The following is a 16,882-nucleotide window of genomic DNA, read 5'->3' on the forward strand; positions in this document are numbered from 1 at the left end:
GGTGATGCCCCGGGGGATCCCCCCGTCCCCCCCGGCACCGCCCGCTGCCCCCCGATCATTCCGGACCCGGACCCCAGCCCCCCCTCCAGCCCCGGGCTCCGCAGCTGCCCAGATGTGGCAGCACAGCTGGAGGAGCGGCAGCAGGTAAGGCGGGGTGCCAGCGGGATCGGGGGTGCTGCAGGGGCCCCGGGGGGAGAGCGAGGGGCGCCCCGGAACCCGCTCACCCCTTCCCGGAGAAACGCCCCCACATCCTCCGGTGGAACGCCCCGAGCTGGTGGGGCTCAGTCCCATCGGTGGGCAGGGATGGGCAGGGTGCCGGGCGGGGGGGCGGAGAGGGCGGCATCGGCATCGCCACCCCCCCAAACCTTTGTGCCCAAGGGTAGCCAAAGTGCTGGGGGGCTCTCGGAGCAAATCCCAGCGCACTCTGCGGAGCTGGTGCTGGTGGGGCGAGGCAGCAGCCGCCCCCAGCCCCTCCAGGGTCACAGCGATGCCCGAAGCCCAGCGCTCCCAGCCCCAAGCCGTGGTGCTGGCCCTGCGTGCCAGGGCTCCCTCCCGGCCCCGTGTGCCGCCACTCCCGTGTGGATGTGGTTTTTCCTTCCCATAGCTCTGCCGCACCTCCCGTAAATCTTTTATTTGCCACTTGTCTGACCTGCGGGCAGGAGCGTTGCTGAGAGGTTCAGAGGAGCATCGTGAGAGCAGCGATGGCTCAGAGCTGCTTCAATCCGGCTGGGGGGAGGCTGAGTTCTCTCTCTCCAGGCTGAGAATCCCCTGGGAAACCTCCTGGGCAGCCCTGCAGCCCCTTGTCCTGCAGCGTGAGGCCGTCCCCTGGGCACCCCGCAATCCCCCCGGGTCTGTCCTGGAGCTCAGCCCCTGTCGGGACCTGCAGCAGCTCCCATGTGGCTCCACTGGGGTGGGGGCTGCCTGCCTGTGGGGCAGGTGTGGCACACGGGTGGCAGGTTGCGTGTGTGGGGGACCAGGGGTTCAAGCAGCTTGTCTCCAGGGCACACACCCTATTTTGGGAAGAGCTGGATGCGTGCTGGGCTGGCAAATATTCCCAAAGAGCTCTCTGGGGCAGGGAGGGGAGCACAGGCGTTGCCTCAAGCCGTCGGTTCCCTCTCTGTGTGTGTGTGTGGGGTGTGTGCATTGTCTCCCGGCCAGGTGCAAATCCTGCCTTTGGCTGCAGAGGTGTTTTGTGTGGATTTACCGGGCGATGCTCGTGGCTGGCAGCCCGGCTCCTTCCCCATGGATGATTTTCAAGGACTTCCCTTTGCAGCTGAGCCCGGCCAGCTCGTGCCGCCGGTGCTCGGTGTGCCCGCACCAGCCGGGCTCAGCTCCCTGCTCCGCTCAGCCGTGCTGGAGGCAGGAGGCGCTGGCCCCCGGGAAGCTGTTTAAGCTGAACTCCAAACAATAAAAACTTATCATTAAAAAGAAATGCATCTTGGCTTCATGTGGCCTGGCAGCGCGGGGAGGAGTGATTCAGTGGCTTGTCAGCCCTGGGCGTTAGGCACGCCGAGCTGCACAACTGGACACTCTCCAAGTCCAGCAACTCATTTTCTGCAGATGGAGCCGGGACCGTGCAGCGGGGCTGACGCTTAATTTGCAATCCAACATACCTTGACATAACCCACAGCCGCACGGCCGAGGTGCTGCAGGATGGGATCCTGGGAGCCGGCTGGCCGGGCTGTGCCGGCAGGGCTGGCCCCTCGCTGGCCCCTGCGCTGTCCCCATCGTCCCCTGACAGCGGCTGCCTGCCGGGGTGCAGGGCCCGGCTCGGTGCCAGCGCTGCCCCCAGGTGCCGGTCTCCAGGTCTCCATGAGCGGGATGGAGGTTGCCACCCTGGCAGAGGGGTCCGTGTTTTTGGGAGCTTTAGTGATGCTCAGGGTGAGCCCTGCCCGGGCCAGGGGCCAGCAGGGACACTGGCCTGGCTCATCACTGACTTACACTGAGCCGTGTCACCTCCTGTTACCTGTCATAGGGTCCGGCTGTAGCTGTGGAATTGGGGACATGGGGAGGGGCGTCCATGGCCAGCTGAGACCCACGGCCCCACAGCCCAGCTCCACAGGCTGTCTCTGGAGGGATCGGGTGCTCAGGGTGCGCCTTGTTTTGGGCACACGGTGGTGGCCGGGCACCGATGGGCACAGACCCTCCCCGGGGCTGAGGAGGGGGCTCTGCCAGCAGCCCAGCCCGGATCGATAGGCATCGGAGAGGATGATTCATGTCTCAGGCTGTGGCCCGAGGGCAAAAGCGGAGAGAGGTTTGATGTGAGGATGCCGGGAGGCTGCGGCTCCTGCTGGGAGTTGCGGTTCCTGGCAGCGTTTCCCCTCCCGAAGCTGCTCTGCCCGCGCTGCCCCGGGGTCCCGGCTTGGCCTGGGGGAAGAAAACGGCTGAAGCAACACAGGATCAGACCCAAGCTCTAAACAGAGCCTTTTCAAACATTTCAGACACTCTCTCCTACGCTGTGGTCTAAACAGCGAGCAGAGCTGCAGTGGGGGTGTCGGGCAGAGAGGCTGGGCTGGGGTCAGCGCTGCGCCCCCGTGGGGACAGGACACCACAGAGAGTGGGACAAGAGGGTGGCACTTCACCCTCCTTGTGTTCAGCCGCACTCGGTGTGGATCCCCAGGGTGCCAGAGCTGGTGAGAGCACCGACGTCCCGTGGGTCCAGCCCAGAGAGGGGCATCAGGGCTGTCCGAGACACGGGGCTGGGGTGGGGGACACCGAGCCCTCCCCCAGGAACAGCGTGTGCTTTCCTGGGCAGGGAGCCAGGGGAGGCAGAGCCGTCGCTGCACACGCACGGCGTCAGACATCATCATCATATTAATAATGAAAGGGCAGCTCCTTCAAAGCTCTCCGTCCCCGCGCCGGCGAGAGCGCGGAATGCAGAGGAGCTGCGTGAGCCTCATCCCAAGCAGCCGAGGGAGAGCGCTGCGGTGCCCGGATGGTCCTTCGCTGGTCCTTCACCGGGCCACCGACCCGGAGTGACAAAACCCTCCCGGTCCCCGCTGGGTGCTGTCCCTGCTGGGAGTTCGGCTGCTGCGGGGGTCCCTGCACAGGAGCAGGGCAGCCCAGGGTGCCCCCAGCTCCTGCTCCAGCACTGCCCTGTGCTGAGGCTGTGCAGGCTCCCCTGTGCCCCCAGCTCCTGCTCCAGCACTGCCCTGTGCAGGCTCCCCTGTGTGCCCCCAGCTCCTGCTCCAGCACTGCCCTGTGCTGAGGCTGTGCAGGCTGCCCTGTCCCCCTCTTTTGGCCCATTGTGGGGCCTTGTTGTCCCCCTTTTTGTCCCCCTTTTTGGCCCTCTCTCCAAGGGTTGAGTGCTCTGTCCATCCCTGAGTGACACCTCTGGCTGTGTCAGGGCCTTTTTCTTCCACAGGGGGAATCGATGGCTCAGACAACAGACAAACCACCCACAAAGAGCTCTTGGGCTGCAGCCCACATGGGGTCAGTGGCATCAGTTCTGCTCTTTTCCCTGCAAGATATTTTCGTTTTTAAAACCCCTCCTTTAACACCCCCGTTTTGTCTAGAGCATCCCCAAGCCTGGTTGTACTTTGTGAGGGTCTCAGCAGGACCAGACCAGGGCTGAGCATCTTTTTTCCTCTCTCTCCTCTGCCAAACACTCTGCCCCACTTTTGCCCCTCTTTGCTGCAGATGCCATGGTCTGGGAAGGAAAGAATGGAACCCTCTGTGGCAGGTAGAGATGGAGCACCCCACACCCACCCTGTTCCCATCCCAATCCCACCCCATGCCCACATGCTTTCCCTGGCACCCCGAGTGTTTCAGAGGTCCCCCCTACAGCACTGTCTCAGAGGGGTGGGTGCTGCTCTGTCCCTCCCAGCTCTTCCTTTCCAGCCCTTTCTCAAGCTTTTTTTTTTTTTTCCACTCCTCCCTCCAAACACAACAAAAGCCCCAAATCCCTTGCAAATGAGAAACCTCTTTTTGTTCCTCTTTTCCCTTTGCTTTCTGCTACGGCAGAGTATTGATTGGAGCTGATGTGCTGTAATCCGCTGTTTCTCTGAAAAGTTGGCATCCCAGAGTCCCTGGAGGGGCCAGATCCTGCCCTGGTGTGGGTATTGCTCCTCTGCCAGGCTTGTGGATAGCAGGAAAGCTGCATCCCTCCCCATCCCATCCCATCCCATCCCATCCCATCCCATCCCATCCCATCCCATCCCGTCCCGTCCCGTCCCGTCCCATCCCTCTCTCCTGTCCCGTCCCATCTCTACACATGGTGAGAGGGTCATTATGAGCAGCTGATGGCTGGGAAAAGGCTCTGGTTTGGAGCAGATCCAGGTCAGATCCCACTGGGATGGATATCCAGAGCGCTGCCTGCCCTTTTGGCAGGGCAGGGGATGGTGACAGGGGGGACATTGGTGCTGATGAGAGGGGCTGGCTGGGGGGTCAGCAGAGGTCTCCAAAAAGGAACAATTCATTTTCCTGACAGCCAAGGAGGGCTGTGGGGAGATAGGGCTGACCCCAGCCTGAGAGGGGCTCACTGTGGGGTGCAAGGCTGTCTCTGTGGGTCTGGGCCCTGGCTGGAGCCCCCCAACTCCACCGTGCTGCCACTCCATCTGCACTTAATGATGGCAAATGGGCCGGAGAGCTGGAAAGTCGGGGAAAGAAACCCAGCCAAAAATCGCCAAAAAACACAGGGAAGATTTTAATTTAAAACCTTTTCCCACATGGAGAGCAGCAGCCTGGGCCATCTGGAGGAGCATATGCAGGTGAGGGGGGGCAGTGGTGCCTCCTCCAGCTCCCCTTGCTCTCAGCAGCCTCCAGAAAGGGCTTTGGGCTGGTGAAAACTAACCTGGGGGGGCCTGGGTACCCCAATCCCAAACACCAGCATGGGGGACCCCAGCTTTCCCTCCTGAGCTACCAAGATCTCTCTGTTTAATTGCTGTATTTGCTGCAAAAGTGATGATGAATCCCAAAGCAAACTACAATAGCAGCTGAGTTTATTGCGAGAGATTAATTCAGCAGTTTAATTGAAACCACAGGAGCAGGATGGGAAAGCATCAGTGTGGGGCTGGGAGGAGGGGGTCAGGGTCAGCTCTGCTCAGCACCCACATCCACCCCTAGCCCCTGCAGTCAACGATGCCCAAATTAGCAGATTTACTCCTCAGAGGACTTCTCCATTGGCTGAGCATCACATCCAGCATCCCAAAGCCCCAAGTCTCCTAGCAACTCCCCAGCTCTGCCTGTGCCCACCCATTAACCCCTTCCCAAGCCCTCCCCACGCTGTGTGGAACACCCAGTGCTTCGAAGGCGTCGCTGCCACACCGGGTGGGAGCAGGGGATTTATGCAGCAAATAAATCTGCAGGATGCTGGAGGGAAGCTCAGGATGCTCGGCTGGGTGGGAGAGCCAGGCTGGTTCGCCAAGACTCAGAGTGTTTGATTGCAGGTGGCACAGAGAAACCCCTCAGGTTGATGTGTTGGTGGTTTGGTTTCTGAATATCACGTCAGTTTTGAAGGTTTTATCCTCCTGGCTTGTGGAGATGATGGGGAAAGGTCAGGGAAGCCCCAGATCGTGGCCAGCCTGTGCAGCTCCCAGCTGGCATCGGCGTCAGGGGAGGCTGAGCACGAGCCAGCCACTTCCTCCAATTTCAACAGTAAATCAATGACACAGCTTCTTTGAGGATAGGACGGAAGGGAAATTTTCAAGGAAAATGGCCCTGAAAGTGTAAAATCGCAGCAGGACATGGTGTGATGGCCAGGCCTGGGATGAAGGAAGTGGGGCTGCTCTGTGATGTTTTTTTCAGATGAGATGTCCAATACTTCCCTGGTTTGTCTTTAGAGATCAGAAAGGAGGAAACCAGGGTTGGAAAAAATAGTGGGGTTTATGGTTGAAAAATAACAACTGACATGAAAAAAAAAAAAACAAACAAGTTTGTTTGGGTTTTTGGTTTTTTTAACTGTCTTAATAGATATAGACTGGGAAATGTATCCAAAGATCACGTGCCACTGAAAAGGATAAATCACTTCTCTCACTTTAATGTGCTTTGTTGAGTTTTATCAGAAACGTTGTCATAAAATTACCAAATTGAAATTTTAAATGGGGGGAGAGAGGGGATATCTCGAGGGTTTATTCTTGCTTCTCTTTTCTTATTGCCAAATAAAATACAATTAAAGCAACATTTTCTATGCCAGCCAGCATAGCTAACATCGCTTTTCTGACGGCACTTTTTTCTGTCAGCCAATGAAAATAGATGATGCAGGATTACCAGGGAGCATCCAGCCTCCGTGGCTGGAGGGGGATGCGGAGCAGCAGGCATTCCAGTTTGAAACAGAAGGATTTTATTCCCGTGGTGAGTGGAAATCTCCAGGGACGTTTCCCACAGAGCTCTCTGCCGCCGCCTGGAGCGAGGCTTTGTTTTTCCTCCGCTCTCCCAGTTCCCACCAGTGCCTCCCAGTCCAACCCAGTCCTTGGCACAGCCGCCACTCTGCGAGTGCCAAATTAACCCGGGACCCCCTGCAGCACTTTTGGGGTGACCCCAGTGGGGTCACCGTGGGCTCTGTCCCCCGTGGGGCTCATTCAGTGCCGGGGCTGCCGGTGGCTCAGCTGCCGCCTGCACCGCAATCCCCGTGGTAATTGGATGAGGGCACCGGTTTCCATGAGAATATGAAATCAGAGCCCCAGCCCCAGTGCAGGGCGACACGCCTGGGGATAGAGAGACACGGCAGATCACGTTACAGAGGAGTTATTTCTCCTACTTTAAAGTCAAAGGTATTGCAACAACTTTTATTTGTCACAGAGCGTATTGGGGCACCTCTGATTGATGGGAGAGGGAGGGAGGAGCCCCTGGCAGAGGGGCTGAGCACCACCACTCGTCACAGTGATGGCTCTGGGGGCTGTGGGAAGGCCCCCAGGCTTCCAGCAGGCTTAAAAAGTCCTTAAGTGATTCCCAAGCCTGATTTTCCAAAGCCCCCTGAGAAACCATCTCTGTGATGAGGTGCGAGTGCTCAGCCTCTCTCAGGGGACAGCCCAGGCTGTGGCTGTGCCCACAAACCTTTGTGGCAGGGCCAGTGCAGGTGTTCCAGTGCTGCACAAGTCTTGTGGGCAGCAGCTCAGTGTCACCAGTACAGGGAGTCACTTAGCAAATGAGGGGCTCCAGTGTCCTCCCAGTTACCAGCTTAGCTGGGTCTCAGTGTGGTGACCATCTGGTGGCATCTGCTGCTGCTCAGCTGTCACCCACCCTCCTGGAGAAGGGGCAATCCGGGCACCAGGGGAAATGTCCAGGGATCCAGCAGAGGATTAGGGGCAGCCATGGCAGGAACATCCCATGGCTCCTGCCCTGGTGGGGATGGATGGATGGATGGATGGATGGATGGATGGATGGATGGATGGATGGATGGATGGATGGATGGACATTTCCCCACCCACAGCACAGAGGCAGGGGGGAACACACAGCCAGATGTGCCTTGTTAGCCAATGGAGTGGCCTCAGGTGATGCTGACAAGCCCATTAAAGGGGTTTATCAAGGGGACTGGGGGTGGCAGGAGGCTGCTGGTTTTATCTGAGATGCTGCTTTTGGGCTGGGAGAGCCTAAGGCTCTGCTCATTAATTAGAAAGGCTTCGAGGAGGTTTGTACTGGTTGGCCTCACTTGTGAGCAGCCGTAATACGATGAGTGATTAGGGACTCTGGAGCTTTTCAGCCAGTGTCGTTAGGCTGCTGATGAGCTCAGGAGACAAAAGGTCCTTTTGGGCTGTGCCTGGAACCGGCTGGTCCTGCTCTGACCTGGTGCTTCCTCCTGCTCTGCTCCCCGACCTCCTGAGCCCAAGGCAATGGGTGAAATGTGTGTCCTGGGGACAGTGGTGGCTTGGCTGTCACCCTGTGTCCTTGAGCTGGGTCAGATCTGGAGTAGTTCAGCTCATCAGTGAGATGATGAGCTTGTGGTCATGCACGAGTGAAGCTGAGATGTTCCTATTTTCACTGTCTGCCAGGTATTGAGAGAATTTGGGGATGATTACCTCTGAAAAGGTGACTTTAGACCATTTGTGCATCAGGGAAGAGGATGGTGATGTGTGTCCTGACAATTGCTTTGGGAGAGAGCTCCTTTACCTGTTATGGGGTTTCCCCACTTGTCTGGGCACTGATGGTGGAGCCCTCTTGCTCAGGGGACATCCTGACGGTGTCACTGTCCCATCCTGCCCTTGCCCCTTGAGGGCTGTGGCAAAGCAGGGAGCAAAATCTGCCGGATTTTCTCTGCCCTCCCTCATCTCCTGTCAGCCTTGGCAAAACTTCCTGCAGCTCAGCAGCGTGGTGGCCCCTCCGTGGTCTGGCTGGCATCTCCAGCACTGCATTTACAGCAGTGTTAATTAAATACTTTCTGCAATCAGCGCCACGCATGACCCCGCTCCCCGGGCTGGGCTGGGCTGGAATGTGCCATCATCGAGTGAGAACATGACTGCTGCCATCCCAGGGAATTTCTAATAGAGATTTACTCATCCCAGGCCTCTCGTTTCTCCATTTTGTGACATTTTGCAAAGTTCAGGTTTACAAAATAAGCCAGCGTGCATGAGAGATGCTCCAGCCATTATTTACAGGTTAATTTCCCCACTACACTGAAGATGGGGTCTTCACTCTGTGGTCAGCAGAGCTGGGGGCTGTGCTGGCGGCTGCCCTTTCCTCCTCCCTGCCCTAGGGGCTGCTGTTTGTGACAAAGAGCACCCTGTCACCCCGGCTGTGCTCCCTTGCAGGGCTGGGAGAGCGGCAGAGCCGTGTCTGTGCTCATTGGAATGCTTGAGGCATCCTGTAGCTCAGCCTGCCTCCAACCCCTGCTCCAGTCCCAGGGTGAGGGATGCAGGGGGAGAGGGAACTGGCTGCAGTGTTAGGAAGGGCCATGTAAGGCTGCTGCGGTTTTTGGGCTGTGATTTGGGATGCTCAGCTGCTCTGCTTTTAAAAATGAGGCTGTGCTGAAAGCAGGAGGAGAGCATGGAGGCAGCAGGCTGCCAGCAGAATCCTGTTACTGTGCCCCAGGTCTCAGCTACAGGCACAAAAGCCATTCTTGGCAAATCACTGGTGGTTGGAGCTGCCTGTTCCAGGAAGGTGAGGCAGTGTGTGTGCTGAAGCACAGGTAGGTGTCCACCCCAGAGGCTTGTCCCTCCATGGCACAGGGTGGTGGTCAGTGCCTTTGACGCTCTCCCATTTAACCTGTGGCCAGCTCCTGTGGGTGGTGGGACCTGGAGCAAACCACCAAGCTGGCTGACCAAACCCTCTCCTCCTCCTCCTCCTCAGGATGAAGCTGGCTGTCCTGTGTTCCCCTTCCCCAGCAAGGTCAGCTCATCCCCTTGGGAGTAGCTCCTGCTGGAAACGAAGAACCGAACCACTCCAGGAGTGCAGTGGAGCCCGGGGCAGTGACCCAGCTCTCACCCCAGCTGCAGGGCATGGATGGGGCCACCCTCAGCCTCAGGGGTGCTGGAGGCAGGTGAGTGGCACCCAGTCCCACCCACCCTGTCAGATCCTGGCCGTGCTGCCAGCCTGGAGCTGGGCTGTGGGATCTGGCACACCTCGCTCCTGCCCCATGCCTGCCTTGTCAGGTCTGATCAGGAGGAGGATCTGTTGGCCCTGTTCCTCCTCTCCAGATTTAATTAACGGGCCTTTCATCTCTACCCTGAAGGAATCTGCTATCTTCTGTCTTCTTAATTAACGTTCATTAAGCAAATCAGAAGAACATTTTCTCCTCTCCGCCTCCACGGCTTTTAACCCTTGCGGGGTTCCAGGTCTGTGTTGGGGCAGAAGAAGGTTCCTGGATGGGTTGGTGTCATCACAGCCTTGGTCACCACACCCCTCAAGTGCTTGGACCAAAGTCCTGGAGCAGTGGGTGAAGTCTCTCCAGGTACAGAGGAGTTCAGGTGAGGTTGGGCTTTGCTACCATTGGACCACAGCAAGTGTAGGGCATCCCCTTGGGCAAGGGGCAAACTTGTGCCCACCACCAGCAGGAGCCTGGGGAGGGCTCATCCAGTCTGGGGCACAGCTGAATCCATCTGGGAATGTGCAGCTCCCACCCCAGCTGCAGCATCCCCACTGCTGAGCACAGCAGTGTCAGCACCAATTCCCATCAAGCTCTGTCTGGCCCTGTGGGCCATCCCCCCACACCCAGTGGGCTGTGCCGGAGGAGGAGGAGGGACTGGGACATCATCAGCATCCTGAGCCCTGGCTGGGTGGTGTCATCACTCTCTAGCATGGACCCCTCTGTGACAGGGACAGGCAAATCCTCTCAGGGATGATTGTTGCATCCCAAGGAGGAGGAGGAGGCAAACTCTTGACACAAAAGGTTTGGTTAGAGCTCGGTGTTAATAGTGCCAAGGTTGTGGGATCAATCCCCATATGGGTCATTCATTTAAGAGTTGGGCTCAATGATCCTTCTGGGTCTCTTCCAGCTCAAAGTATTTTATGATTCTATCTCCTGTCCTGAGCTTACAGCCTCAGTACCACAGGAAAAGCAAAACACCTGGAAAACCTCATCCCTGCAGGATGCAAATCCCATTAAAACTGGTGCTGGAAACGCGTGGGACAATTATTGAGCTGCAAACCCTTCTCTTTCTCCCCGGAGGTTGACAGTGGGTTTCCCACTGGCTGCCCACTCCCAGGCAGCTGCTGCACAGCTCCTGGATGCTGGGAAATGCAGCCTTCCCAGAGGAGCTGGCTCTGGCTGTCAGAGCCTGGGTCAATATATGATAATGGGGCTTTGAAACGGCGCCGCTGCCCAGGACTCTGATTCACAGCTCCCCTCTGGTGCTTGCTCCCGCAGTGTGTAGGGGAAGGAGAATAAAATAAATAAGAGTAGAAGGGAAGGGGATGAAGGGAGCTTAAATTATATATGAGTACTAAGTTTCCAGAGCCCCTGTGGGCAGCTCAGTGAAGTGGTGTGGGGGTCAGAGCTCCCCTGTGCATCCCACTTTTGCAAATACAGCCCCGTGGTGTGTGGGTCAGGGTTTGCCCAGGGGCATGGCACCGTGCCAGGCTGCCTCTCTCCCTGTTTGCTGTCACCCTCCTGCCCTCGTGGGTCAGATCTGGAGGGTGCCATGGTCCCCAGAGGGATTCCCCTGGCACAGACTATAATTAGCATTAGCTGAGAGCTGCTAATGAGGTCTGGTGATGATCTGGTTTTGCCACCCCATGGAGATGCCTCCACAGGAATGTGCCCTCACTCGGGCCCAGGGGACTGGGCTGGCTCAGGGCAACAGGCAGGGATGGGACCCCCCTCTCGAGGGTGATGGGGTGTCACAGACCCACATCCCAGGGAGGTTGGTGTGGGTGGGAGAGCAGTCAATGCCCCCCGTAAATCAGTGTGGGCAGAAGAAGGTGCTGAATCTGTTTCAAAGCCTTTCCCTAATCCCCTCTTGATTTTGGGGCTGCAAAAAAAGTGAGGACCCCTACCAATTGAAGGGAAAAGCCTCATGTGAGGTATGCACCACCACAAGCTCATTCCCAGGGCTGAGAAATGGAGGAGCTCAGCTATGCCCACGCAGCTGAAGCTGCAAATCCCCAATCCACAAAGCAACGGAGATGTTTTGGGGATGGAGCACTGGATGGTCCCATCCCCACGGCCTGAGGGACTGGGATGTCCTGCGGGGATCCCAAACACCACAGCTCTGCCTCACACACGAGTATTTCGACATTCCCAGCAGCTTCCACAAGATGGACCTCGGAGCGAGAGGAGGTGCCGGGTAGGGGGACCCGTCCCATCCCATCCCACCCCGTCCCATCCCATCCCGTCCCGCCCGCTGCCATCCAGAGGAGGCTCAGAGTCCGGCCAGGATTTGCACGGCATGGCACGGCCTCCGGGGCTCTGCCTGCTGGCCCTGCTGGGGCTGGGGCTGGGGGGCTCATCCCCCTGCTGGGACCCTCGGGGGCAGCCCCGCCGCTGCATGCCCGTGTTCGAGAACGCCGCCTTCGGCCGGGCCGTCCGCGCCAGCAACACGTGCGGGTCGCCGCCGGAGGATTATTGCCTGCACATGGGCGCCCAGCACGCCAGCGCCCTGTGCCACCGCTGCGACGCCAGCGACCCCCGGCGCCACCACAACGCCTCCCTCCTCACCGACTTCCACAGCCAGGAGGAGAGCACCTGGTGGCAGAGCCAGTCCATGGCCTTTGGCATCCAGCACCCCAACTCCGTCAACATCACCCTGCACCTGGGTAAGCGCCAGCGGGAGCCCCGGCGGGGCCGGTGGAGGGCAGGGGGTGCGGAGATGGGGCTGGATGCTCCTGAGCCCTGCAGCGCTTGCTGCCAGTGCTGAGTTAAGGACGGGACCCTCCCCAGGGCTTTTTATGGGGTGTGTGGAGGGAGCTGCACTGTGCAGAGCGCTGAAAGGACTCGGGGAGGGTCTGCCCTGTCCATCAGCCGAGCCCCGGGATGCCAGGAGCTGTGCCTGTGCTGCTTCCCAGGCGGCCGTGCCCGGAGTGCCTGCTCCCCCCTTCACCCCAGGATGCTTTTTTTCTGATTTTGGAAGCCTGCGGAGCAGGAGGCAGATGGTTCCTACCCTGGGAGAGCCTTGCCCGGGGAGGGTGGCTGCCATGGGTGCCAAGCCCCCCCTGTTTCACCCCCGTGCGTTGCTCAGGGTCCCTGGTTTGTCTCGGGGTGCCGAGCTCCAGACACACCGTGCAATCCCAGTAGGTTTCCCCAGCTGGCATCCGACCCTCTGTGTTTTAAATACCGTGCAAGCCGCCCACCTGGAGGGTACTTAAACCCAAGGGGCATGCCTGGCATTTTAAAAAGGTTTTATAACATTTTCCTGCCATCTAAACTCTCCTGGCTGTTGGCCAGCGCTGTAAAATCTTCATTCTCTGCAGTCTCCTGCCATCTGCATGCCGAAGGCGGGTAGTGGAGGGGCTGCGGCTGGAGCCGGTGAGGGGACAGCCGAGGGTCGGTGTGGCACTGGTGAGGGGACAGCCGAGGGTCGGTGTGGCACTGGTGAGGGGACAGCCGAGTGCCGGTGTGGCACTGGTGAGGGGACAGCCCGAGGGTCGGTGTGGCACTGGTGAGGGGACAGCCCGAGGGTCGGTGTGGCACTGGTGAGGGGACAGCCGAGGGTCGGTGTGGCACTGGTGAGGGGACAGCCGAGGGTCGGTGTGGCACCGAGCCGTGTTGGCGGGACCCAGCGCGGTCGGGGCGGCCGTGGAGGGTCCGTGCCTGCCCCGGCAGGGTCGGCGGAGCTGCCTGGCTGGGTGGAGGTCGCTGCTTTCCCAGCCCCTGCGAGGGGAAGGGCATCTGGTCCTGTCCCCGGGCCGCGCTCCCCGCCGGGCACCAGGAGCGGTGCTGGAGGAGTCTGCCATCCTCACTCCCTGCTCCTGCCAGCCCTGAGGGCATTTCCCGGCCTCTTGAGCACCCAGCACAGGCTGTCAGGTTGTCCCCAGTCCGTGTGTGGTGACCCGGGGCACAGACCACCAAAGCGCAGCCTGTGTGGCCGAGCCTGCTGCCCCTCCGGGCGGCTTTGTGGCCACCAGTCCCAGCTCGGCACAGCGACATGTGCGGGCTCTGCAAGCCCCGGGGCTTCTTTCCCATTCTCTGTCCTTCTTGCAGCTCTTCCCTGGCTCCTCTGTGGTCTTTCTTGGACCCCACACTTGGGTTTCCAGTGGAGTCCAGTCCCTGTGACTGCCCTGCTGTGTCTGTCTGTTAACACAGCCAGGGCTCAAGCATTGCACCGAGCTCATCTTCCAGCCCTATTATAGCCCCTTTGTGAGCTGGAGCATCCTCTGCCATTCCACCCTTCTTCCTACATGGCTCCTTTATCTTGCCATGCCAAAAAATACCATCTTGGTGCTTGGCACATCATTGTCTGACCTTTCCCACAATTGCCAGGCCCGTTCTTGTCCCAGCCACAGATGTTTTTATTGCTGCCTTAATGCTTCCACTTGGGTTAAGCAGGAAAAGCCCAACTGCAGTCCCCTGGAATGAACCTGGGCTGAGTCCTTGCTCCTGAGCTCCACCAAGTAATTGGGTGTTTCATCCCATGCAGTGTGTCCCCTCAGCCTGCCTGTCTTGCTCAGTCACACCTCTTGTAAGTTCTCCAGCGTGGTTGCCTGGGGAGCTTATTAAATAAGACATGGGATGACTTGGACAAGCCCCGTGTTTACCTGCATGTTGTTGATTGGCGTTAATTAGATTATGCTCCTTTAAATCTCTCTCTCTGTGAGGTTCCAGCCATGCTGTTATGGTGCAGTGGGCTTGCAGCTGGTCGATCATCCCAAGTGTCCACAGCTCTTGTATTTGCCCTGTCAGATGTCAAGGAAGGAACTCAAAATATCCATGGCTTGCAAAGGCAACAGACACCAGGGCTCCTCAGGAAGCAATCTGAATGCCAATGGCTCACTTTGGAGTGTCTAGATCAGGCATTATCTGTGTCTGTGATTCTGATTTTCCTGTAGGACTAGAGATGACAGGACATGTTGGTGACATGACTGTCCCACACACTCCTTTCCTTCTCTCCAGAATTCTCTTCTTGGGGCCCCAGAGCAGTACAAGCTGCATTTTGGGCTCAGGGGAAGGCAGGTGCACAGCTGGGAGAGCACCCAGGGGTCCTGGTGCTGCCTGTGCACCCTTCCCAGCATCACTGTCCAGCAGCACATCTGGCTTTGGGACATGTCACACCTGAGCAGCAAAGAGGAGACAACCAGCCTGGTTTATTTTCTGGATTTTTTTTTTTTTCCTTAGGAGAAATTGGCTGATTTAAAAGCCTGTCTGGGAAAAGCACATGAAAATTCGCAGACAGGCTTTTTAATCAGCCAAATTTCTCCTCTCATGAAAATTCCTCAGAAAAGTGAATCTGCTCCACCCCAGCTGGAGGCACCAAAATGGGGCTCCCCCAGCGTGGCCATCCCCTCCCCTCGCACGGGGCCACTTGGGGCAGGGGTGGTTTATTGACACAGCCCTGCCTTCCCTTCCTCTCCCAGAGGAAACTGCCCCACGAGGTGACGGCCCCGACCTCGCTGTTTTGGTAGAAACCCTCTGGGGACCGCGCTGTCTGGGAACGGGCGCCTGCCAGGGTGCAGGACAGGGCCACCCCCGCTGCCACCAGCGCGGAGCGGTCCCCGAGGGAGGGGAGAGGCACAAGGCAAGGGTGGGACAGCCCAGCTGCAGCCCCTTCTCGGCCCTCGTCACCTCCGGGTGGGCTGGGAGTGGGTCTGTCCCCCTCTCCCGGCAGTGCCGGGCGCTTCCTGCATCCCTGATGGGATGCAGCTGCTTTTCCCAGCGCTGGTAGCCGGCTGCCTCGGCTCCCCCGCAGCAAAGTCGCAGCACATACGCGACAGTATTCATATGGGCCCAATTAAAGGCTTGTTTTCCTAGTCCCGGAATAACCCCTCTAACATTCCCAACTCATTATCTTTTCAAATAAAGCCAAAACCTTGCAGCTAATTGTTTTGTGCTGTCAGGAGTGGTGCTGTTATGGAGCAATTCGGGCTTTGAGCTGGTCCTTCATCTCTGGCAATTAAGTGGGTCTGATGTTCACTTTGGTGTTTTCTCTTTTCCTTTCTGCTAATCCTTTCAAGCTCTTTCAGAGCTCGCCGGACGCCCCAAGGATTGGTGGCCTCTCTTTGTGTTCATCCCAGCAAAGATGGAAGCGATGCCAGGTCCTGGCATGCAGCTCCCTGGGAAGGGATTGGCCTTGACCCTTTCCAACTCTCCATCCCTAAAGCACCAGTGCCCTGGGGATGCTTTCAGTGCTGTGGGCCTAACTCTCCCCCACAGCCTGGATGTGGAGCTGCTCTTTGCCCGTGCAACCCACCCAGTGCAGCACACAAGGGATGGGGGGCAAGAGCTTGGATCTGGACAGGGTTTGGGCTGCGCCAAGGAGGAGCTGGTTGAGGGCAGCTGGGTGGGGGTGGTGATTTGTCCATTTTTAGCTGTGCTGGGTGCTGCAGGGTGCTGTCGGGATAGCCCAGGCTGTGGTGGCCAGCAGAGGGTCGCAGCGTGGCGGCTCTGTCCCCAGGCAAAGCCTACGAGATCACCTACGTGCGGCTGAAGTTCCACACCAGCCGCCCCGAGAGCTTCGCCATCTACAAGCGCAGCCGCGCCGAGGGGCCCTGGGTGCCCTTCCAGTTCTACAGCGCCTCCTGCCAGAAAACCTACGGGAAGCAGCCGCGGCAGTACCTGCGGCCGGGAGAGGACGAGCAGGTGGCCTTCTGCAGCGACGAGTTCAGCGACATCTCCCCGCTGAGCGGCGGCAACGTGGCCTTCTCCACCCTGGAGGGACGGCCCAGCGCCTACAATTTTGATGGGAGCCCCGCGCTGCAGGTGCCACCGGGGTGGGAGGGGGTGTGGAGCCTTGGGATCAAGGGAATTATTGCACCCAGCTGGGGTAAAAGTGCTGGGGATGAGCTGCAGCCTGGCTTGAGAAGCTGCAGGATGTGGCCTGGTTGGGGTGGGAGCTGGTGGCACAGACCTCTCCACCAAGGTGGCTTCCCTGTGTCCCCTGCAGGAGTGGGTGACAGTCACTGACCTGCTCATCTCCTTGAACCGGCTCAACACATTTGGGGATGACATCTTCAAGGACCCCAAGGTGTTGCAGTCGTACTACTATGCCATATCTGACTTCTCTGTTGGTGGCAGGTGAGGAGCAGCCAGGCAGAAGCATGGGGACCTTCTTGGGGCTGTGGGACTGGGGCAGCTGATCCCCACCTCAGTCTTGTCTGAATTGTGATTTTGGGGTAAACTGCTCAGATGTGGCTTCCTCCATGTGTAAACTGGAGCTGGAAATGCAGAGATGGGTGATGAAACCTGGAGACCTCTCAGCGGTGCAGAAATGTCTTTTCCCCACTAGCCCAGTCCACGTGCCACCAGCTGTATTTGCTTGGTTCCCTCCCAGCCCAATGGCTTTTCATGACACTGGGGCTCATGTTGCTCCTCCTGTGACCCTGCTGGTTCCTGGGCACTGCAAAAGGGGAGCCATGGGGT

The 16,882-nt window shown here is 58.5% G+C and overlaps 1 protein-coding gene across 4 annotated transcripts in view; it reads left to right on the forward strand.

Annotated features, from left to right (window-relative positions):
* Positions 1-34: 34 nt before the first annotated feature.
* Positions 35-16,882, forward strand: part of LAMC3 (laminin subunit gamma 3) — a 31,257-nt gene continuing 14,409 nt past the window's right edge. For 2 of the 4 annotated variants that reach the window (XM_077188951.1, XM_077188952.1), the window contains exons 1-6: positions 35-144; positions 9,223-9,412; positions 9,708-9,839; positions 11,423-12,126; positions 15,918-16,222; positions 16,407-16,537. In XM_077188951.1, the coding sequence (XP_077045066.1) occupies positions 9,372-9,412; positions 9,708-9,839; positions 11,423-12,126; positions 15,918-16,222; positions 16,407-16,537 (1,313 nt within the window). In that variant the 5' untranslated portion in view covers positions 35-144; positions 9,223-9,371. Of the gene's footprint in view, positions 145-9,222; positions 9,413-9,604; positions 12,127-15,917; positions 16,223-16,406; positions 16,538-16,882 lie in introns of all 4 variants that reach the window. The other 2 variants (XM_054646481.2, XM_077188953.1) reach the window with 2 other exon arrangements.

The sequence above is a fragment of the Agelaius phoeniceus genome, chromosome 21 (assembly GCF_051311805.1).
Source record: "Agelaius phoeniceus isolate bAgePho1 chromosome 21, bAgePho1.hap1, whole genome shotgun sequence".
Taxonomy (NCBI): Eukaryota; Metazoa; Chordata; class Aves; order Passeriformes; family Icteridae; genus Agelaius; species Agelaius phoeniceus.